Raw genomic sequence first — 24,528 nt, forward strand, 5'->3', positions numbered from 1 at the left:
CCCCCCCGCCCTTCCCTGTGTTGACTCTGTCGGTTGTGGTGATGAGGATGCTCTCGTGGTTGACACCAATAGCATGTACATCAGCAGACGTGCAGTGGTTGGTGTGAAATGCTCTCATTTCCCCCTTATAGCAATGTGAAAAGCTTGCAGTCTGAAATCTGGATTCTGTACCATAATTGCTGAAAACCGTTTATGGTTTGGTGCTTGGCCTTTGGTGGACTGGTGATTATTTATTGGATTCCCAGAATCATCATGTTGGAAGAGACTTTTAAGGTCATTTAGTTCAACCATTGCATTGTTCGCATTGCCAAATTGCAATTCATTTTAGAGGCAAGTTGGAAGAAAGTTGCTACTTGTGTAGCAGTGGTTTATCTTTTGCTTGTTTGTTGGATTTATTGCAGATCTTGTTCAAGTGGCTTTTCTCACATGCTCTTATGAGTTGGCTATAAAAAATGTGACTTCCCCATGGTGTTCACTCTTCAGTGAAGAAGATGCCAAGGTATGTGCTAAATGGGATGTTTGAGAATCATTCAAAAGGTGCCTTAGTGTTCAGATACACTTTCTTCACGGTCAGAAGTTGTAAGTTGTGTGCTCCTTATTCTTCAGCAACCTAATGAAGCACTTCTTTGGTCTCCAAAGAGCAGGAAATACCCTTCTTTGTTCAGACTGAAGTACTGGTGCAGTCTTGATTTGTTCCCTTTAAAATTGTCTTTTCCTATTGTGCTTATATAATGCTTTTATTTCTGTAACATCAGAAATGCTCTGGACAGCTTTCTTTTGCATATGATTCTCAGTGCCTTGATTCCGTAGGACATCAAATGAGATCTTCTAGGTCCTCTAAGACTCTTTTTATGTGGTTTTGGAGACTATCAGATCTTTACACCTAATACCTGTGAATAAAACCAGTAGAACACAGATAAATGAGACTTATGTTGGTTTCTTTTATTTCTAATCGCACCTGATGTACTCTTTGATGTTCATTAGGCCCTTCCGAGGCTCTTAAGGAAACTTAGTACCCCTGGGAAAGGGGAGGCCTCTGCATAAATAGGTGGTTGACTGAAGGATTGATATTGGAGTTAGGAGTAAATGCTCTCCTCTGAAAGAGGAGCAGGGTCACCATGGGCTTCTGCTGAGCCCTGTGCTGTTCAATATATTTATAAATAACTTTGCAGCGAGGTGGGAAAGCTTCCTGATTATATGGAGTTACTTGGGATAGTGAGAATACAGGGTGTTTGAGAGGCTTTGCAGGGGAGCCTGTGAGAGTGAATTACACAGCAGTACCGTGGCAGGTGACGTTTGCTGTGAAGTGATATGTGTGGGATAAGAAGCTAAAATTTCATAGGCGAGGTGGCTGCCTCTCAGATGCATTGTGCCACTAAGAAGTGAAATTTAGACCCATGAAGATGTTGGCTCAGCTACAGTAAAATTAATGAACAAAAATTAAACAACTTTAATGCTAGGAATTATAAGAAAAGGAACAGAGAACAGAGAGAGCATCATGCTCTCTTACATAAATCCAAGGCACAGTTCTGTCCTTTTGAGATGTGTGCACATCTCCAGAATGTAGAAATAGACAAACAGTTAAAGGTGTGGGCTTGCTTCCATCTGAAGAATGATTAACTAAACCAAGGCCTTTGTAAGAGAAAACCAGAAATGCAAAAAAAAGGCAGTGGGTGGTGATTGTCTTGTCATGTGCAGTACCTAACGGGTACCAAATGAAGCTAGCAGCAGGCAGGTTCACAACAGACACTGTATGTAGCCAAGCTGCAGGGTACTATTAAGGCTAAAACTTGTTGTGTTCAAAGGGGAGATTGGGCTATTATGAGTGAGAATCCACTGAAGTCTATTAAATTTGTAGAAAACCACCTTAGGGCTCAAAGCCCTGGGCTTAAAATTACTGGAGTTTGGGGAAGCATGCCTGCTGTTTTCCCTGTGCCTGATTATGAGCTCGGTCAGAAATAAATTTTAATTTTGAATTTGGTGGCTCTTTACTCTGATTTGTTGTGTCTGGGTTCAGGCTGAAGTGGTTTCAACTGGAACCTTGATGTTTGGGGTTTGGTTTTTATTGTGTCAGAGAATTGTTGATTTCATGCCGTGTGTGGTAGCATCATTGCTTCAGGTTTGGGGCTTTGTTTTCCCTTAGTGCAATAATAAAAACTTGTGAACTGTGTAACTTTAGGTACTGGAATACCTGAATGACCTGAAGCAATACTGGAAGAGAGGATATGGCTATGACATCAACAGTCGCTCTAGCTGCATTTTATTCCAAGATATCTTCCAGCATTTGGACAAAGCAGTGGAAGAGAGCAAAAGGTAAATGAAATGGCTTTTGTGCTTTGGCTGCAAACTTTCTTCCTGTGGTCAATCCTGAGTTGGATATAATGTAAATACAAGTTAAGTAATTTACTTCCAAACATAACGAAGTTAGGAGAGTTTGAGCTAGGAGAATTTTAATGGAGAGAATGAAATTTTTCATAGAGCAGTATTACTGTTTTTCCTTCCATTGTTTCTCTTTTGCCCAGTGTGATGTGTTTTCATCTTTTAACTTACTGATCCACACAGACCTTCAAGGGACAGCCAGCTGCTGTGTCTGATAATGGTGTTCTGTTCCTGCACAGTTTGAGAAGAGGCCATTGAGTTAAAACAATGAGGTTTTTGTTTAAAAATGTCCTTGCTAAAAATAATCTGTGGCCAAATTAGAAGACTAGGGGTTGCAAGCATCCCAGTGATGCATTCTGTTATCTGGTTACCTAAACTCCTCAGCATGGCAGTCTATCTGCATATGTTTGATTTGAGTTTCTTGCATTGTTAAAGCTTTCTGTTCAGATTAAAGGTGCTGAAATGTAATTACAGAAGAAGAATTATTATAGAACAATCCGAACACTTAGTGATCCTAGACCAGAGCAGGCTGTTGCAGTGTCCAAGAGGCTGGAGCTGTAACAGTAACCCAGCCTTGTAAGAAACCTGATTCATTGTAACTGGAGAAGGGCAGACTTTAGGTGATATACTGGGTGCTCTGTAAGAACAGGAAAAAGACACTATGTCCCATTGTAAATGCCTTGATTTGCTCCATGAATCCAGTGTCAGTAGTTCAGCCGGCCAGTCCGACAACTCTCATCTAGGATATTTAGTTTCCCATTCTCATTCTTTTACAGCAGAGGAGTAGTTTGGGAACAACACTGTAGCTGTAGGAAGATACTAGGCCTTACAAGTAACCATTACTAGACTTGATGCAATAATCGGGTGTCTCCAAAGGATGGTGGTGTGATAAAGTGATTACTGATTTATTGCCATGATGTGACAACAGTCATTTTGTGTCAGTGGAAGAATAATAGCAGTGCTATTCCATCCACTGACTAGCGCAGTCCTCAAAATTGCCTCTGTAATGTCATGGGTGTAACTATCCCTATATTTCCTTACAAGTTAGAGAGGAGATGCCTGTGGTATTTCTGTGTATTGTTTACTCCTATCGGTCAGCAGTAGCGAGTGACTCAGTATCTGTTTGACATTGATCGTGTCTTGTCTGAATCAGTATGATGGGAAGAAGTAAAATAGCAACGAAACGGGTATTTGTTGTGTGGTGAAAACAAAGGCTTCAGTTACAGATTGTGATGTTTGTGTCACAGAATTACCTAAATTTGCTTTCATGCGCTGGTAACTTTTTTTTTTTTTTCATTTGAGATCTGATTTAGGCTTAAATGCAGTGCATTCATATGAGAATTAATTTACAATCTGTGTGCATGTTTCTCATGCAAACTGAGGAATTACAAATTCACAGTTTAGTGATCAGTTACATGAATTACCTTAGCAGATAAGTGTGGAAATGTTTATAAAACTACACAATATCAAGGATATGATCATAAGATTGTATAAATACTGTGCTGTTAAATACTTGATAGAAACCAATTTATAAGTAGCTTTAACGTAAAACCAGCAAATGCAGCTTTCATGTTGATATGTAAACATTAGTTACATGTGGTAGATGTTCTGCATTCCTGGCATCCCTGGGACTTTGTTTCTATATTCAGTATATTAAAGTAGATTTACCTAACACCCAGCAGGATGATATTAATAGCTTTGATATTTCAGAAGGAAAAGCATGAGTCATGGATCTCTGAGGCTATCTGTATGTAGTTTTTTACATGATAACCCATTGGAAAACATTTATTTTTTTCCCTTTTAGTTGGCAGACTGAAATTAGGAGTAGCATTAATGTTTTGGATTGGAGGAACAGTCCATAAAGTTGATTTTAACCATTTTATAGTAGAGAAGACAGCAAAGAAGTTTTGTTCCTTTAAGAGTTTGCTGACTGAGGATCCAAGTTGGACATTAACCGTGGTAGAAGAACTGTGTATTAAGTCACATAATTCTCAGTTAGTTGGGTTTTTTTGTTGTCCTTTAGTATGAGATGCAGAGAGAGGCTCTGTGCTCATCACTGGAGCTCTGGGTGATGCAGGAATGTTGAGGTCATGTTTAATACATGACATGGTTTCTTTCATCTAAAGGGGAGTTATCACTAGGTAAACAGTGTAAGTAGTTTATCTTATTTACTTTTAGGATTCACCTGGAAAAATCGGGCTGACATGTCTGTTTTTAACAGAGTGCCAGCTTAGTAGTGTGAAGGTAAATGTGTTGAAAATTTGCTTTTGAGATGTACATGTAGACTTTTCCCAAAGTTTTCCTCCAGATTAGTGCCTCGGTCCTGCTCTAACGGTTATGTGAGCACAGAGAAGGGGCCGTGCAGGGTTGGAAATGGGAGTGTGCAGGACTCTGCTGCGTTGTGTGGCAGCAGCAGTCAGGGGCCTTTTGAATGATACCTGTGCTGCACATAAGCCAGCACGAAGGAGACCCCTCTGTTCATTTTGTCGTGAATGGGTTAAAACTTGGCAGTTGCTAACATAAGTAAGTTTAGCTTTGGGGATGAGTTGCTGTGAATGAAAGTGGGCTGAAGGAAACAGCGATAGGGACCACTCTACAGCCAAGCTAGCTTAAGAAATTGTGCTGTCAAATGATCACTTTGACATGTGGAAATTTAAGGCTTGTGTGGGACTTGGTGATGCCTCTTGTTTTGGTAGTGGTGGAGTCAAAGCAGTGGTTACGCTAGATCACTGATTAAATCAACTCCTTCACTGTGTCCTTTCTTCAGCCTACTAGAGAGCTAAATGAAAAATACATTAGGGTGCAGGTCATTAACGGCCAACTGAGCAGCCTGTCAAGCATGCTGTGGTGGTGGCCTCTGCAGTGTCCCGTGTCTGCTCTGTGAACAGACAAAGTAAACACTGGGAATGGGAAGATCAGGAGGAAGTGTGGGTGAACAGAAAAACAGGCAGGCAAGGATCTTGAGACCCCTCTTTCCTTCTGAAATCTGAAAAATAACTTATAAGTGTAGCTTGACTCATGAAAAGAGGGTTACTAGTTTTGTTTCCTTTTAGTGTAGTTTATTCTTTGAACAGTGATAGCTTTTCAGTCCTTAAATTATATGCACTAGTTGCAGCTGTGTCTCTCAAGTGTGTATAAGATAGCCCTGTAAGTGTAGTAATAATAATAGTGGGGGGGGGAAAAAAAAGCTGTAGTTGAAAAAAAAAATCTGTGTACTTCTGATTTGTTGAGAACTAGATTAGCAGTCACTAAATTAGAAGGTGGAGCAGGCTCCATGGGGAAGAGCAGGTAGGTGTTGGAGGCAGAACCCTCAAGGACTGAGATAATTTCATCCTGTCTTTTAGCTTTGGTGCAGAAATGCAGATGCAATCTCACAGAATCACAAAATTGTCTAGGTTGGAAAAGACTTTGAAGATCGTCCAGTCCAACCATTAACCTAACATTGACAGTTCCCAACTACACCAGATCCCTCAGTGCTATGTCTACTCTTCAACCCCTCCAGGGATGGGGACTCCACTGTCTCCCTGGGCAGACCATTCCAACGCCCAACAGCTGGTTCTGTAAAGGAACGCTTCCTAATATCTAGTCTAAACCTTCCTTGGTGCAGCTTGAGGCCATTACCTCGTGTCCTATCACTTATTACTTGGTTAAAGTACTTGGTTTCAGGGAGTTGTAGAGGGCGATGAGGATCTTGAGGGTTCTCTTATTGTATTGCCATCACAGAAGCAAGGTTGTGTGTGTGTGTGTGTGTGTGTGTGTGTAAAGTATCGGGACCCTAAAAGTCTTGGAAAGCTGAGTGATCGGTCTGTTTAGTCTGCATCATCCTAAATGGGAACTGAAAGCTTCCAAACGGCACTGCTGCGCACAAAAGGAGCGTGTTACTCCATCCCACAACGTAAGGTGGCAGTCTTAAAGCACTGAAGACTTGAGCATGGTCTGAAGTGGATAAGCCGGTGCATTTCAGAATATGTGGTAATGTGCCACTGCCTATGGGCTGGAACAGCTTGTGTCTCTTGTGATCCGGAGAGCGGAGGGGCAAGTCAGGCTTTTTCATCTGGGGAGAGAGACTTACCCTGCATCCCCTGACAATATGACAATACAAATGAAAACAAGAAACCATACAAATAAAAAGATATGCCTCTGTTAATAACAGTAGAAAATGTTTGGTTTGCATATTGCAAAATGCATATTGTCGCGTCCCACACGGTGGGTTACGAGCGAGGTGAATTTTAATTCCTGGAGAGCCCGTGTGCTGGTGGAAGAGCTGGTGTCTGCTTGGCAGAGCCGCAGGGCGGCCAAGTCACCACAGTGACTCCGAGGAACAGCTGTGCTGGTGACTTTATTAACTGACCACTTTAGTAAGGGAATGGAGACAATTTGGCAACAATCAACTGATAACCCTCCAGGAGGGAATATGAATAAAGGCGCTTTGGCAGTGAGACTATTTTCCTACCTGTCAGTGATCAACTGATCACAATTCAATTCATACAAAACTTACACACATGAATATATGGAAGAAAGAGAGAAAGAAGAAAGAGGAAAGAGAGGAGGAGGGGATAGGGAAAGGGGAATCACCACCCTTGGATCCAGTGTTGTTGCAGAGTAGCCAGCTTGGTCTGTAGGTGGTGCGTTGACAAAGACACATGTGGGGTGTTGCCTCTATAGAGCCTTTCTTACACACGTGCAGTAGGTTGTTCCAGAAGGTTGTCCAGAAGCTGAGGGATCTGGATGATCTGTTCTGCTCCAGGCTTGGCAGTGGACAACAGTGTTGGCAACACTGAATTTTTGTAGCATACTTCTAAGTATTTCTACTCAATAGCTTTGTCCTGTTTTTATTCCCAGATAGAGCTGAATTAAAAAGAGAAACTTTCTTTTATTGTAACCCTGTTTCTTCCATGAAGTGATTCTTGACCTTGCAGTCTGCTCACCAAGCTTTGTTGCCATATTAGTTGCCTTGTTAAAGCTCGCTTTTCTTTCTTCTGGGGAAAATACCTTCCACTGATTAGTCTATCCTTAAGACAATGATGAAGCTGGTAATAAATACCTGTTGCTAATTAGCTCCACCTTCAATTTGCAGTGCAGAAGTTTCATACACCTTTAGGATCTTTCATCATATGAATTCTTGGTTTAAACTAGCAATAGTCTCTTCTGTGTAGGTCTTGGTGTACAGCAGGGTGAGTTTGAAGGCTGTGAAAGGGATTTTTGCTCTGTGATTGCTCTTGTCAGCTGTCCCCAGCCAGCCAGTGGAAAGGTGTTGGAATATCTGTTCAGGAACTTGGGTCCGATGTGGAATTAGTGACCATCTAATGTTAGCACACCCATGCATGGACCCTATTCTTCTGCACCCTCAGTAGCAATGACGTATAAATGTCTAATAAAGCTTAATTCTTCAGTAGAAGGCATCTACTCCTTGAGACCTTGCCACAGTCACAGTGGACCTTTCAGGACCCCATTCCTCCATACTATCTTACCAGACTGTGAGGAAATGTCATGGTCACATTTCTAGGGAGAGATTGGAGGCCAGGACACTCTCTTCCATACAAATTGTCTTAATTTAAAAAAAAAAAAAATTGTATCACAAGAGTTGAATATAAAATTAAACCAGGTGATTTGTTGCACTGAAATGGTGTACTTGTGCAGCTGTCATAGTTCATAAAGCAATTTTATTTTTGTGAAGACATAAGAATTTAATTTATCCCAAGTCTTCCTGCTATGGGTAGAAAATACAGAGTTCAGGCTATGCAGCTATGTGGCAAAGAAGCTCGTGGGGAAATACACTTCACTGAACTGTTGGGTTTTCCCCCCACTGGCACTTGGGCATTACTGAAAGTGTCCCTGCTTCATTATATTGGTAAAACTGCCAGGTAGTGATACATGTGTGCAGGTTCCCTTGCAGTTGTGCTGCTGTGGAAGAATCTTTGAAAGGCTGCTCTTATCAGTCTGCGTTTGTTTAAACAGTTAGAAAGTGTCCAGTTTCCTAAAGCTGAGGTATTTGGAGTTGCTTCAACATTTGGATGTAGAAGAACAGTCAATGAGTATCACCTTGCCTCAGAAGAAGGATTGAGTTCTTTGTGGCTCATACATGGGCTATGGCTAGTGACCAAAGCCGATTATGATTGATTTTTTTCCCCCACACCTAACACAGTGCTGATGGTAGGAATAACCTCAGAGCTGAGGGGCCTCTCTCCCTGCCCAGGAGGGCTGTCTGGTCTCTGTGTTGCATGGGCCTGCTGGCACTGCCAGCTCAGCCCCGTTGCTCTCTGGCTTCCTGCCTTGGTGTGAGACTTGGCACATGGAACCTGAGAGGAGAAAGGGGAAATGCTGTGGCTGTAGGAGGAAGCCCCTGTTGCTGCAGCATAGGGTATGGATCTGTAGGAAAGCTCTACTTAGAAGGCATAAAATGTGCATTGCTTTTCAGCATCAGTTCTTTGTGAGATGCCCAGATGAGCCTGACCTGTGTTCTGGGAATGCCATTCTGCCAACAGGAACAGTGTGTGTTAATGACAAATCTGTGTGTTTTGGTAGTTAATGCAATATGAAGCAGCTAATAAAAAACCCCAAACTAACAGCTACACACTTGGGCAGGGGTGGATTTGAAAATTGTTTGGGGCACACTTTAAGGATATCAGCTATGCATAAAGCTATTTTATACCTTTCCATTCTAGCTTCAAATATTTAACAAGTCTGCCTTTCTTGCTCATGAAAGAGAATATGAAATACCTGTTATTACTTGTACTGTTTGAATGGATTACCATAAGGCTCTCGAAAATGGGAGGTATGCTTTGTGCAGCCATCTCAGTATTTAAAGTATGTGGCTAATGATTGAAAATACTAACCTAGCTGTACATTGCAAAATATTTGGTGATTTTCTATGAGAGTAAGCAGGTTCAAGGTATTTTAAAAAAGACTTACTTGAATTTGAATGTGGTTCAAGGGCAGGTGAAGGTGATCTTTATAGTTTTACCAGGCTAAGCCATAAGGTAAACAGCTTAATTTGCCAATTTATTGGTAGCTTTTATTATTCCCTGTAATTTGCCTTCCTCTTTGCAGGTCAGTTCGCAACACTATTGATAACCTTTCTGTAGTCATTTACTACTGTGCCCTAATCACTCCTTTCAGACCTATGACTCAGTACAAAAGACTTCGGTATATAATCTAAAAACAATTAACTGCTCAAAACTATCTTTTATAGTACGTACAAAGGGAGCAGAGCAAAAAGCTTCCACGTATGCAGTAGAAATTACATAATTTGATTAACACCCCCCCCCCTTTTATTCAGATCCAAATTATTTAGTTGTTTCTTTTAATAAACTTCTCGGTTGTCACTGGGATCCTACGTTTGCACAGTGTAGGTTCTCAGCTCTCTGGATGTGTCAGCAGGTTCAGGATTCCTGTGTCCCTTGGTGTGGGAGTTGTAAACCTGTGTGTTTGATCACCCACCCAGGAGCAAAACTCCAGTGTAGAACCAGGGCTATGACATGTAGATGTGTAATTTGTATTGTTTGAAGGGCAGGGCAGTTTGTAGTCAGATGGGCTTACTTCGAGGTATGAAGCGGCTCTTGTAGAACCAGGTCAGAGGCATTTGTACTGTGCTCTCCCCAGAAGACCCCTTTCTCAGAGGTCACAGAGTTGTGGGGCTGTTTCAGGGGTGTCCCCACTGTGTCCCTGGGCTCTTTGGGATACTGGGAGAGCCTGTGGTGAAAGCTTCTGGACTAGGTGCTTGTTACCTCATCTGCTGATTACATAGTGATACATAACTTACACTGAAGTCAAGCTATTGGTTTTTTTGTTCAGAGAGGGGAACAGGTGTGTGTGTGTGATGATGTGTAAACTGATCTCTGTAGTAAGATGTTCATGTGGTTACAGAACAACCTGCCAGCTCTACAGTTCAATAGATCACACAGTTTACATTAGTACAGCTGAAAAATAGGCAGGTCTTGACATCCTTTCCAGAAAATCAGAGAAATGGGATGACTTTTGCTAAATGTCTCAAAGCTAAATGTCTCAAAGAGCAGCTTTGTATCATATTGTATGGTTGGTTTTGATAGCTCCATCTTTCAAAGATGGGGCTTCTGAAGTTATTAAAGGGTGCTTTTGGGGAAACCAGGTAGAAATGTAGAATTTTCCAGAGGTCCTTGCAGCACCTTCAGCAGCATCCCCATTGTCTGCGTTTCTGAAGTGTGTGTGTGTCTGTGTCTGTGTGTCTGACTCTCTTGGATACTTGGGCAGTCCAGGGGGCCTCCCCTAGGAATCTCTCTTTTCATTGATCTGCCTAGAGCTACTTAGTTAAAGTGCTGCTTTTGCCTTTCAGACCTCCCAGTGTGTACTTAATCTCACATTGATTACCTAATACTTGCTTGCTCAGGATTGCTCTGAAAAGATATCTCAGCAACTTTTATAGTGTCATATCTAAGGAACTAAAAATCAGGCAAAATGATACCTAGACAACTAATAGACAAATGAACTGATCTAACCAGTATTTACCTTGGGCAGGAAGGGTTTGACACGTGGCATGACCTTTTTGATTTGGTTTCAGCTTGTCATGATGGCAATGCTTAGCATCAGCATGATGCTGCTGCAGTAACTCATTTAATCTCTGAGGTCTGTAAGAACGTGAGTGGTGGGATCATTCAGAAAAGACCCTTAGAGAGTGCAGAAGCTCTGAAGTTAAACGTAGTGAAGCCTTGTTAGCTTTGGTTGATTAACTCTTGTGGGATTAGATAAGAGCTGTTGCCTCTAAATTAGTATTTTCCATGTTTTGTGTAGTCTTGTCTGTTTTTAAAGTTTGCCTTTGCCATGAGTGAGCTCATAAAATCAGAATGGTTTGTGTTGGAAGGGACCTTAAAGACCACGTAGTCCCAACCCCCTGCCATAGGCAGGGCCATCTTCCACTAGTCCAGGTTGGCCAAAGCCCCGTCCAACCTGGCCTTGAAGCCTGCCAGGGAGGGGGCAGCCACAGCCACAGCTTCTCTGGGCAACCTGTGCCAGGGTCTCCCCACCCTCACAGTGAAGAATTGTGTTGGTGCTGATTCTGGGAATGAATGGGTGCAGCTGTTTTCTGTCCTGCTATTTAAGGTGGAAATTTTGATACATGAAGACTTAATACTGTTTGACAGATTTTTTTTTTTCTTCTTCCCACTGATGAGAGAACACTGAGCAACACCACTGTTAGTTATTTGTGCTGTCCTACAAGTCCCACCACTTCCACTGTATTCCCTGATCTCTGCTGTTTCCTTGTAGATTTAGGGTTCCTACAGCTGTTTTTATAGAAATAAATCACAGGGGGAGGTGGGAGGGATGGGGAATTCATCCCATATCTGAAAATAGGGGATTTTGAGTCCTTAATTCTGGCTTTCATACTGGGGAGAAAAATGCCAGAATGTAGTCTAAGCTTGCTTGTTTAACAGTTGCTAAAACTTAATTTTTTTTAAGTTGTTGGAGGGAGGTTTGAAGTTTGGCCAGTTAAGCTTTTGCTGTAGAAATATTTTTTTCTCACCCCACTATCTCTTAGGGTGTGGCTTATCTGTCTCTGAAAGTCATATTGGTGACTAGGAAATAAACTTCAGTTAAAAGAAAGTTCACTTCTTCCATATGTAAAGTAGTAGATATACCAGTAGTCCTAGGAAGAGTAGGAATGGTCTACTGTTGAGGATAGGTGAGCTCATGCAGAAGTTTGAGGGTTAAACCTGAATCTGCTGAGGTTAAGGAGAGCTAAAATTTGCCTGAATGATAAATCCCACATCTGTGCTTCTCTAGGGTGCCTTTTTTTCCATGATGACTTTTTGGGTTGTGCTGATGAATTGTTAAGTAACTTCTTCGTTGTTGGCTGTGGTCAGATTTACTTACTAGGTTACGGTGTGGGCGGTTAAGTAGCTGAAGTTGACAGATCTCTTCAATGAACCCTGCTTGTGTTTTGCCTAGTGACAGCCACTTCTGCTCATTTGGAGGTGCCCCAGAAAATGAATATGAAATCAATTGCCAGCAATCATTTTCAGACGAGCTCTTAATATTTTGTGGGAAATTTTATGCACAGTATCTTCATCTCCCTTTAAAGTTGGAAATGATATTTGGGTTTTTTTTCCTACTAATCACTGTGCTTTCTCAAGTCATTTACTACTAAATAAAAGGGAGGAAAAAAGCAAATTCAAGTAGCATTAGCAGTTGCCAAAGTAGGATGTTGAGAACTTTGATGCTTCCACGTGATGCTCAGTCATTAATCGATCATGAAGATTGACTGTGGAAACTTCAAGCCTTCCATTTAATATTTTATTAGCCTGTGCTACTGTTTTGAATTTATCAGTGTTCTGTTGATTGTGCTTTGCACTCCTGTCTTTACTTATCAGAAATGTAAGGGCAGTAGTAACCTTTGTCTGTACATGCTCTGCAGAGGCAGTCTTTCGTGATTTCCCCATAAAAATACTACTATTGCTGTTTTAACCTTGGTGGTGATTTTTATTGTCATTATTAGGTGATATGAAACCATATCTGAACTGGAGTCATGACCCCAGAGACTGAACAGAGAGTGCTTGAGTAGTCTTAGAAATCAGATATCTAGTGCTGGTGAGAAACCAAGTATACAGTGTTAAAGAGGCTATTCAAAACAGAGTATTGTATAGTATAAGGAAATGGATTGTTAAAATAATATGGCGAGATAACTGAGTGGGAGAGGTTTATTTCATCTCCCAAGCTAGTTTGGCCTGTTGGCATGAGGATTTAATGAGGCTAAAGCAGGTGAAATAAAAGCTCAAGTTACAGTGAAAATGAGTGCCTTGTTTAGTCTTCAAGATATTTTATTTCCTTGTTCTTTAAAACTTCTGTCTGTGTATATGCTATAATTTGTCTTCTGGTTTGGAAACATATGTCTTGCTGGTTTTTTAACTAAGAAGTTAACCATATTTTTTGTGATTTACTTACATTTCAAAATTCTTGCTAGCATCAGTTGGAAGGTAAAGCCAAACATTGCTTAAAGCCACTGCCAATAGCCAGACTGTTTGGGGTTTTTTGTCTTTTTTTTTTTTTTAATTATTATTTTTTTCTCTTAGCAGCTCTGAAACCTTTTTTTTTGGGGGGGGGGTGGATGGGGTGGATGCATGAAATCCACTCCTTTTGAAGACTTTAGCAGCATATTTAGCTGAAGGTCAGGGACTAGGTGAAGGGAGAACTGCCCACTGTAGGAGATTATGTCTGAGACCATCTAAGGAAGCTGAAGGTGCACAAGTCCATGGGACCTGATGAGGTGCATCTGTGGGTCCTGAGGGAACTGGCAGATGAAGTGGCCCAGCCACTATCCGTCATATTTGAAAAGGGAAAACATAATCCACATTTTTAAAAAAAGAAAAACGTAAAACCCAAGGAACTACAGGCCAGTCAGTCTCACCTCTGTATCCAGCAAGATCATGGTGTGGATCCTCCTGGAAACTCTGCTGGGGCACATGGAAAATAAGGAGGTGATTGGTGACAGCCAACATGGCTTCACTAAGGGCAATTCGTACCCGATGAATTTGGTGGCCTTCTACAACGGGGTTACAGCACTGGTGGGTAAGGGAAGAGCAACTGACATCATCTACCTGGACTGGTGCAAAGCATTTGTCCCCCATGACATCCCTGTCTCCAAGTTGGGGAGGTGTGGATCTGATGGATGGAGCACTCAGTGGAGAAGGAATTGGCTGGATGGTCACACTCAAAGAGTTGTGGTCAGTGGCTCGATGTCCCAGTGGAGAGCAGTGAGGAGTGGAGTCCTCAGGGGTGAGTGTTGGGACCGGCGCTGTTTAACATCTTTACTGGTGACACGGACAGTGGGATTGAGCGGGATTGACACCGAGCTGTGTGGTGCGGTCACATGCTGGAGGGAAGGGATGGGCCATCCAGAGGGACCTGGACAGGCTGGAGAGGTGGGTCTGTGCAAACCTCATGGAGTTCACAAGGCCAAGGGCAAGGTCCTGCCCATGGGTCGGGGCAATCCCCAGCACAAATCCAGGCTGGGTGAGCAGTGGATGGGGGGCAGCCCAGAGTCCCAGAGAAGGACTTGGGGATATTAGTGGATGGAAAACTGACTGTGAGCCAGCAATGTTCACTCACAGCCCAGAAAGGCACCCATGTGCTGGGCTGCACCCAGACCAGTGTGGGCAGCAGAGGGGGGGGTGGGCAGTTTTCCCCCTCTACTCCCCAGTTGTGAGACCCCTCCCCTAGAGTGCTCTGTCCAGCTCTGGGGTCACCATCATCAGAAGGACATTGACCTGCTAGAGCAGGTCCAGAGGAAGCCACGGAGGTGATCATGGGGCTGGAGCCCCCCCTGTGAGGACAGGCTGAGAATGCTGGGGGGTTCAGCTGGAGAAGAGAAGGCTGCGGGGAGACCTTAGAGCGGCCTCCCAGGACTGAAAGGGGCTGCAGGAAAGGGGAGAGTGACTCCTGATCAGGGGGTGTAGGGATAGGATGAGGGGTAATGGTTTTAAACTGAAAGAGGGGAGGTGTAGATTAGATACAAGGAAGAAATTTTTTATTGTGAGCGTGGTGAGGCCCTGGCACAGGTTGCCCAGAGAAGCTGTGGCTGCCCCATCCCTGGCAGGGCTCAAGGCCAGGTTGGACGGGGCTTTGGGCAACCTGGGCTAGTGCAAGGTGTCCCTGCTTGTGACAGGGGGTTGGAACTGGATGATCTTTAAGGTCTCTTTCAACCCAATCCACTTGATGATATTTACATTACTAGCTTACTTGCTTACTAAACTATAAAATAGGCCACTACATTTGGAAGCAGACACGGGTATAAGGGTGTGCAGCTGGGATGAAATGAAAATATGCTAAGATACTAGAGCTGGGTGATACTTCCCCAAGAGCGCTAAATAATTTGAATGAAATAGCTGAAAGAACAGCCAGTCTGCACTGGCTGCAGCCAAGAAGCTTGTGGGCGCTGGCAACTGTGATGATTTAGACACAAATAATTAAATAAAGAATAAATGGGGGGGAAAAAAAAAAAACAGATCCAAGAGAAAATCAGAATTATAGGCCAGTCTAGTAGAAATAAGGACTGATACTGGTATTCATAAGCACCTTGATGAATATGATGTACCAGAGTAGTGTCAGTATGGTTCTTTGAAAGGAATAGCTACCTCTTGGAACTCTTGGGTAGGATCAGCAAGCATGCAAGTAGGGTGATATGGGAGACAGAGTCATGATTTCCAAACATCTTTCAACAGTTTTCCTTCTCAGAAGAAATCAAGTAGTTGGGAGTTACAGGGGAGAGCCCTACATGAGTGAAAAAAATGAATGCAGATACAAGTAATGGAGGGTAGGGTTAAGTGATTGATTTTCCTAGCAGAGACAGGTTGCTAGTGATAGTCGATCTGCAAGGATCTGGGCTGCTCAGCATATTGTAAATGACCGGGAAAGAGAGGTGAGTAGTTAAGTGGCATTGCAGATGCAGCACTTTTATTGAAGATAAGTATGTAAATTGTTTCTACTAGGAGGATTGTAGAAGGACCTTGTGAGACTAACTGGGCTTGAAAACTGCAGATCTGTGAAGTAATCCACATGGTAAAAATGATGTTACTATCATATGTCTGGTAGAATCTGGCATAATTTACTGCTCAGGAGTTGAGTTTTGAGGTTGTTACAGTTGTCTGGAAGTATCTCAAACCTCCGTACGCCAACTGGAAAAGGTGTGAGATGTTGTGAATTAAGAGAGTGTCATGGGGGCAGCATGGATTTACGATGTATCTTACTGCCTTGAGTATTGCCATTTCTAATACTCTGATCTAAAAGGATATATAGGTCATTTGGAAAAACTGTGCAATGACTAAGGTAGGATTTCTCAACTTGTAAATAATATTATTGCGGTGCTGTAAGTAGAAAGGATTAAATGGTATGTAGCGTCTACAAATAGAAAATATTTAAGAGCAGTGTGTGAAGCTGTGCAACTGCTTGCCACAGGCTGTTGTGCAAGGTAAAAGTGTATGTGGATTTGAGAAATTTGACAAAGTAAAGATTCACTGAGAGGTCCTATATTACATAGAAGCCACATCTGGCCCAGGAGATGAAAACTGCAGGAGGTCAAAGGAATAGCCTTCTGTCATCTTCTACAGGTGTGTGATTTGTGCTGCTCTTCTTATGTGTTCACTGACAGGAAGGATGTTGATGTGTCCTAAAGCCTGAAAGTACTTCCCTGAAGATGTGTGTGGAGGGGAAGGATATACCTGAACCAGACAAATGAGTGAGAGAACAAAGGATGGCAGGGGAAAGGAAGAGAAAGGTGTTGAAGGATCCAAAAGATTTACAATTTTAAAATGAGTGAAGGGGTCATAAATAACAAGGGGAGAAATGTAGGCAGAACCATTGGTTTTGTAGGAGCTGGAGGAGGGTCTGCAGTGAATGTACACCTCTTGGTGCAGCAAAGGCATGGGTGGAAAAAAACGTAATGCTCACCATATAGAACCTTTCTGTGGTTTTAGTGCTTCTTTTGAACAGGAAACAGAGACAAGTTTCTGGTATATTTAAGTGATGTTTTGCCTTTGGGGGAGATTATATGCATGTATGTGCACACATGTCTAAGGAGTATAGGCAGAAGAGCTGCAGGCACACCGGGGAGCAGAACAGTGCAAGGTTGTGCTTCAGCCTGCACAAACAGCTTGGCTGTATCAGGCTGGTAGTACAGAGCCCATCCTCTGCCCGGGTGAATTCCCACTTACCTGATCAAAGTTCGAATCTACAGGCATTTTTTTTGTTGTTGTTGCTTCAGACTGTAGGCTGGAGCAGAGGAAACTCCTCCTTTTCAGGCCAATCAAGATGTGTCTTATCTATGGGTGAACTTTACTGGCAGCTGGAGTGTTGCCAAACATCACCTTTTGTCTCATGAAAGCTAAATGTGTATTTACATCTGCTCGAACAAGTGACCTGGGCTTGTGAGTGCCACTTGGAGATGGTCCCAAAAAGCCATCAACCTTCTCTGGAGCAAGGGGCAGATTTTCATCTTGGCTGATGAAAACTCTTGCAGTAAACCAACTCTTATCTTTCCTTTAGTTGAATAATGTGTAACCTTTTGTCACACAAACTGTCTTCATTTTAGGCTCTGTTCGTGGTGTGAATCAGTGGCTTAATTTGCTGGCCTGTGTGCTGAGTGAATGTAATCATCTTTTTGACTAGTTGGCATTCTAGAGAATTAGTGAGAGCGGGTAGTCTTGCTTGGACTAATAAACTGCGGAGGGCCAACTGTTTTCCTCCAACGACTGGATCGCTGTCTTCAGACTAAACTTTGGTAAATGCTGATATACTTTTTAAACACCTGTACTTTATTATAGAGGAAAAAAAGGGCAGTATTTTGCTATCAGAGCACAGTTCTTGTTCTAGTGTGATATGCAGTTAAAAGCATTGGTGGTCATCAAGGTAAGCAAGAAACTCTTTAAAATCCTGCACAGGTGGTGGTGTTGTGCCAGGGAGGAAAGCAGTTGGCATGTGAAATCAGTAATTTGTTTGCTCATGTAGGCAATTGTGGTTGTAGTTAGGTCAGAGGGTAGTATAGTAGGGGTTTACTGTAGTTTCTTAATGTGGCAGTAAGTTTGTACTATAGACTGAATTCATTTTCAAGATAAAAATTGTCACCTATCCTTTATTACAGCAGTTGGAAAATATTTTTGATCCTCAAATATAGCAAAATTACTGCTGAAAACTTTAAAACTTTACGAGTCTAAAATGATGATAGTGTGGAGACTTCTTTTTGCTGCACTTTAGGCAGAGGCTTATTAAAAAGACTTTATAAAAAATTCTGTGTCATTTGAAGTATTTAGAATAGCTAAAGAAAAAGGTTATGTTTTAATAATAAATCATTGGTCTTTGTGAAGTGGATTGTGTCCTGGATGATCTCGCTTCATTATGCTTTGTCGTTCAGGTACTTTTTGCATCTGCCAGGGAACAACAACAACAAAAAATTACTGACTAATCAATTCCGTTAAACACAGCTCAGCATCCTGGGAAAAGCTGTTATATTTTACCTGTAGGTTTGTACTAAAGCAAATCTGTGAAACTTGTAGTAAAAATTTTATTTGGTTTAAAAAAAAAAAATAAAATCTCAGGGAGTTTTTCCAAACACAGCCCATGATGGGGAAATCACTATATTTGCAATAGTTCTGTGTTAACAGAAGTAATGAGTTACTGCAGTGTCCTTGAGCCTTCCCATGTGCTGACAGTAGAAGGGGACTCATGTCATGTCAGATGAAGGGCTTGGCTTGGTTTGTATGTTAACAAAGCCTTGCAGCTGGCTTGGTGATTTGTTTCCCTTCTCTCCAATTCCTGATGAGAAGAGGCAATGCCATTTAAAAATCTTACATTTAATTCAAACCCAGTATATTAACTGTGGCATGGTCACTGGATCTTCCTATACCTTGGAGAGAGCACAAGTGACGACGTTCACAGAGCGTGTCGGAGAAACGTACTGAGTCTGTGAACACACACTGGTGATCTCTTTCTTGATTTTTGCTTGCCATGTTTATACTGGGCTCTAGCTGTAGCCTAACTACATTTATTTCAAGTTCTTACATTTTATTTAAGAGTCAATACTTTAAATTGGGACAAAATTCAGGAAGCTTGGATGCTTTAAAAGAAGTCTGTAATATCCTGAAATTCCCAAACAGGTTTTTATTGGGCATTGGAGTAAAACAAGTTCAAAGTCTACTTCTTTAAGCCTTCGTTGCTGACAGCTGTGTAATATGTCGATATGTTTGTTTTGAAGCACAGGCTCTTGCTCATCCTTTGTGCTTTTTTTTCTTTTTTCAGTTCAAAACCCATTTCTTCACCTTTGATTGTACAAGTTGGACATGCAGAGACTCTTCAGCCACTGCTTGCCCTTATGGGTTTCTTCAAAGATGATGAGCCTCTCAAGGCAAACAATTACGTCAGACAAGCGCATCGGAAATTTCGCAGCGGCCGGATTGTGCCTTATGCAGCCAATCTGGTATTTGTGCTTTACCACTGCGATCAAGTGAAAACCTCTAAAGAAGAGTATCAAGTGCAGATGCTGTTGAATGAAAAACCGATGTTGTTTCATCACTCAAATGAGACCACCTCTACTTACGCAGACCTCAAGGACTATTACAAGGACATCCTGGAAAACTGCCATTTCAAAGAAGAGTGTGAATTACCAAAAGTTAATGTTACTGCTGTTGATGAACTTTGAGGGGATGAAACGTAGTGTTCTGCAAATTGATCTCAGTTCTGTTTGACGGATGTTGTGAACAAGCACTTTTGATGATTTGCTGCTGATGTGTTGACTTTCTAAACTTGCAGATTTGATGGGTCGTCTCAGTTAGCTCAATGCACTGTTTATTTATTACATAAGCAGAATTACAAAAACAAGTGTTGTAACAGGGATGTTGCTGAGCATTTTTAACAAATACGTGATGCAAGATGAAGCTTACCTGTATGTTTATATGTGTGAATAAGTAATTTCATTGGTCATTCCTCTTATGAATGTGCCATAGATGGATTTAAGAGCTGGGCCAACTTGTATTTTATCAGAGCTGAAGGTGGTTGGACTGATTCAGTGTTGCTTTGCACTGCCTGTTTTGTTAACTACTGATTTCACGCCTGTCACAGGAAAAAATTCAAACCTATGAGCTTTTTTGCTCCTTTTCCTGAGCTTCTAGGAGGGAGAGGGTACGTAGTTCTCCACAACTTCTGCCTGGACAGCACCATGGGAACATCTCTTTCTTGGGCATTTAAAGCAGAAGTTGCAGTGTTCCTGCATGCATTATCTGCCTGAAAAGGGTCCAGGAGTTTAAAGTCTTAAAGTGATCATCGACCCATCCCGCATAGCAAGTTAGCCTCCAGGGTAAGTAAATTATCTTTTAAAAAGAGGAAGTTAAAAAAAAAAAAAAAGAAAAAGGCAAGGGAGTGGGAAGTAGTCACTCTTCTTTTAAGGTGCTCTGGGAGATGCAGCAGTTGTTCTCTAAGTAATCTGGTGCATCCTTTCACCTGACCCCATCAACTTTTTGTCTTAAAGGTTTGGGCTAGGACATTCAGGTTAGGCTCTGCTATGACTATGAACATCTTGGTCCTGTTCAGGTGCTGACAGTTTTCCTAGCAGCTCGGGTTGGAAGGGACCTCTGGAGGTCCCCAGTCCAGCCTCCTGCTTGAAATGGAGTTGTTGCTAACCCTAAATCCAGGCATGTTTTGGACTTTAAAAGATATCTGGCTGAGACTTGACTTCTGCTAGCTTTAAGGCACTGAATGTGGCATCGTGTACGTAGGTCTTATCCACCTTATTCTTGAAATGAATCTGGATTTAAAGAAATTAATTACATACAAGTACTGGTGATCTTTTAAAGCATCTTAAAGTAGGTTCACCTGCTACTGAAAGCTGGGAAGTATTTTGGAGCTCCGCAGTGTGGCAGAAATGTTTGAAACACAGTAAGATAAAAACTCCTTCATCGCCTAGAACGGAATGGCTGCATGAACAAGTTGCCCCAAAGCCAATGAGGGTGTGGATTTATGGTGCTGGTAGCTCTTGAAGTGTGTACTCATCCTCTATAGTGGGTGTTCCAGAGCTCGCCCCGTGAAGTGTGGCATGGTTTGCTGTCTTTACTGGGGAGAGGGTGAAAGGTTTGTATAAGTGATTACTACAGGGTATCATGTGCACTATATGCATTTATACCCTCATTTTCTGAAGGGTAACTTCTTTTTGTTAGGCTCACCTTCGGAACTAGGAACTTCAGTGCTGCAAAAACAAAAATGGGAAAGAGAAAGGTTCAAAGTTGAGGAGTTAATGTATGATGTTTTTACTGAGGCCTCTGTCACTTTTTTTAACACGTCGTGTATGAAGCACTTAGGATTTACATATCTGTAAGTTAAGGAGCAATGGAAACCCAGAGTTTTACTGTTGTATTTTGGGTTAAGGGTTTTTCAGTACGTTGGGATGTAGGGCCCTGTTTCATTAGTGCACTGATTTCTGTGGCAACCAGGGTTCTGATAGCTGAAGGTACTGGTTAAAACTGGTGGATATTTCAGCATTAACATCCCAGTCAAATACTGGCCTTTGTTAGCTCTGCAGCTCCTTTTCTGAAACTGATGAAATGGTTAAGGAGGAGTGTTGATGCTGGAAGAGATGTAGGAATATAGGTCAGGATAATTGTCAGCCCTAGCCATGAGACTTGTATTGCTCTGTCTGTGCTTTTGCATGTGTCCTCTTTTTACAGGATCCTGCCTTGAGACTAAGTCAACTGATCAGAATTACTGTGACAGATGCCTGTTAGGGACTTTATTGCAACATTTGAGGCAAGCTACAAAGAAATGAACCTTTGTTTAACGGCAGTTAAGTTTGGCAAATAGCAGATACAAGGGTGAGAAAATCCACCTTTGAACAAATATTTTTCCTGTGAGTCAGTCACCCAGTGTTGATTCATGATTTGAACAGAAGGGATGAAAGCCTGACTATTGGAGATGAATGGAGAATTTCTGTTTGTCAGTTCAGTGAGACTTATTCTAAGACATCATGTTTCTTAAAAGACAGATCGTTCTTCATTATGGAGGAGAATATGTTGCGCTTGACTGCTTTTTTGATCGTGACAAGGTGGAGGAACCAAAAAATTCCTTCTGCAGTGAACCATCATTTGGTTTTGCATTGCCAAGTTGATTGTATGCTTAAATTCCATGCAAAGGGCTTCGAGGATGACTCTTCAGAGGCTGTTTCCTATTTTGCCTTGGAGTACAGGTCCATCATGCCTCCAGCATAACAGATCTATTTTCAGTGGCTGTCAGCAATTAACTGAAAAGGAAAATATGCTGGTTTGTTTCTGATTATATTTAAAGGATACACTGATTCAGTCCTTTTGGCAGAATTAGAGGCCACTTTACACAACTGTAGCAAAACAAAGTGTTTGGACATGTAAATGTTCTAGGCACTTGTTCATGTGACTGATTCTTACTATTAGGGAGGTGATTTCAGTATGACCCTTTAAATTAGCAAATAAATAAATTTGTTTATATACTAAAAAGGAAAACTAAAATGGATTAAAACATTTCTGTAAAGTTGGGCAGTAGCTCAGTGAGCAGTGTTTGAACAGGCCACCATATCTCATGGCATTGCAGATTATACCACATCCTGAAAAAGCTCTGCAAGAAAAATAATGTTTTCTCTTCCTTCATGTGACTCTGGACAAAACACCTCATCTCAGTCATCCATTGAGGACAATGTTTGCAACCTTCTTCAAACTGGAAGCTTTTGTTGATGAAAAATACCGACAGTGTTCTTGGATGCTGGCCTCAAATATGTTTTGAAATGTATTTTATTTTGTTAAATGTGTTAAGCTTAACTAATTTTTCTGCCAAATTAATTTTTTCCTCCTAGTAAGTACTGCTGCTGTAATTCTGGCTAGCATCAAGCAGTCAGATTGCTGGATGCAATGCAGATTTGTAATAATATGGTACTAACTGGATGAATTTTCAGAACTTGTTTTAAATTTTTAGTGCTGTGAAATAAAACTGCACACCTTCATCTCTTTTAGGAGCAGTAATAATGACACAATCTTTAGTGTTATGGCTGTGCTCTGCTTCAGAATACATTTGGTAGATTGCTGTTGCTTCCATTGGTGTCTCCAGTTATTTTAAGTCGTCAGATTGCTTGGTGTTTAATATAAAATGCCTTTATTAGTTTTTTACTCTCACATTTTGAGGTGAGTGAATATTTAGTCTTGTTTCCAGGAGCTCTGGTTTCAAAACCAGCTATAGTTTCCTGATACGGTTTTGCACATATTACTATATATGCAAAGTGTCTGGAAATGTCCTGTGTTTTGTAGTGGAGTGAGGGTTGCACACATGTTTTTGTGCAGTCCAGAATCTGCTGCAGTATTATTTTTCAAAACATCACTCTCAATAAAGAGATTGACACTGTTGATTTGATAAAGAATTAGGAACATACATCATGCAATACCTTCTAATCTATTGCTAAATACCTCATTTCTTGTAAGTATTTAGCAATAGATCCTCATTATTGAGTATCCATTAATTACTTAGTTTGTTAATTCTCTGATTACCTACATTTAAAAAATTAAGCTTTGCCTGCAGCGTGCTCATGTGCAAGGATGCAGTGCTTTTGTAAGTGTGCTGTGACTGGAATGGCATCATCTTTGATCAAGGGCTGTTTCTTCATTTTCAGAAGGATTGGTCTGTAAGACAGTTTGAAATAGAAGACATTTGTTGTCTTGTTTAAAACAACCCCGCAAACTGTATAGTCATAGGTAAAGGAGTGAAATGTCTCTAAAATTAAGATACCAAAACCATGTGTGATCTTCTAGGGGAAGGACACGACCACCCCCCTTTTTAAGATGTATGATATATTAAATAGTCACTTTGTTAGTTGTCTAACTTTTCAAAAGGAAGCTAATATTAATCAGATGTTAGTTTGCAGTTGCTGGCAGAAATAATGGTTTATTATTGAACTGTTAAATTCTTGCTTTCTTGGGCTTTTAAGTTAGACTATTTATCTTGACAGTCAGAGTCATTTCAAACCTGGCCATCCTAAGGACTGACCTTACTGAAGGTCCCTCGTCCTCTACAGTAGGGTACTTCGAAGGGTAGTAATTTATGGACATCGGAAGAATTGCATCTGAATGCAAACAGCATTACATTGGTAAAACCACCACAGCGTGGCACTAGGAGCAGGTGACCAGGGAGAGCTCATAACTTTGTTTAAGATTTCTGGGGAGGTTTTTTTTTTTCCCCCACCCTTCCTCCTCTTATGAATTTGTTGTCTTGAGGCCAGCCACACTCTTGTCACCTGTGTTGTCACGTCATGGTGAGGCCATGTTTTTTTCTTGTGCATGCTGTACTGGGTTTCTTTGTTCTAAAAGTCTCAGTCTGGTTTTTGTGCTACTTTGACCGATGGGTGCATTTTGTCTTGATGCTGCCACCTTCAAATTCATCTTCACCATGAAGACTCAGCAACTCCTGTGTATCCAGTTTAGCTTTTGAGTGTTGTTTTTCTGCCTGACTTCTTTGGATTTGTGATCCAGTAAGTAGAAAGCTGCTTCTAAATTGCTTTGTTTCTGATGTTGATAAAGTTTTTGAAGAGGGTTTTCATTGAGTGTGAAATATATGCCAGGCCAGATCTAGGTTCTGCTTCCAGATCTGATGCACGTAGATGTTTGTAAAGGTTGCACAGCCTTTTTCCCC

At 41.5% G+C, this 24,528-nt stretch overlaps 2 protein-coding genes across 2 annotated transcripts in view; both read left to right on the forward strand.

Moving 5' to 3' along the window:
• Positions 1–22,940, forward strand: part of MINPP1 (multiple inositol-polyphosphate phosphatase 1) — a 23,751-nt gene extending 811 nt beyond the window's left edge. Inside the window, exons 2-5 of the mRNA XM_026851770.1 lie at positions 402–499; positions 2,180–2,313; positions 19,138–20,191; positions 21,555–22,940. Coding sequence (XP_026707571.1) covers positions 402–499; positions 2,180–2,313; positions 19,138–19,537 — 632 coding nt within the window. The 3' untranslated portion in view covers positions 19,538–20,191; positions 21,555–22,940. The remainder of the gene's footprint in view (positions 1–401; positions 500–2,179; positions 2,314–19,137; positions 20,192–21,554) is intronic.
• The window catches only part of PAPSS2 (3'-phosphoadenosine 5'-phosphosulfate synthase 2), a 48,985-nt gene continuing 44,217 nt past the window's right edge, over positions 19,761–24,528 (forward strand). The window contains exons 1-2 of the mRNA XM_026851771.1: positions 19,761–19,780; positions 20,176–20,191. Of these exons, the coding sequence (XP_026707572.1) occupies positions 19,761–19,780; positions 20,176–20,191 (36 nt within the window). The remainder of the gene's footprint in view (positions 19,781–20,175; positions 20,192–24,528) is intronic.

Source organism: Athene cunicularia (assembly GCF_003259725.1).
Source record: "Athene cunicularia isolate RWA chromosome 6 unlocalized genomic scaffold, athCun1 chr6_part2, whole genome shotgun sequence".
Lineage (NCBI taxonomy): Eukaryota > Metazoa > Chordata > Aves > Strigiformes > Strigidae > Athene > Athene cunicularia.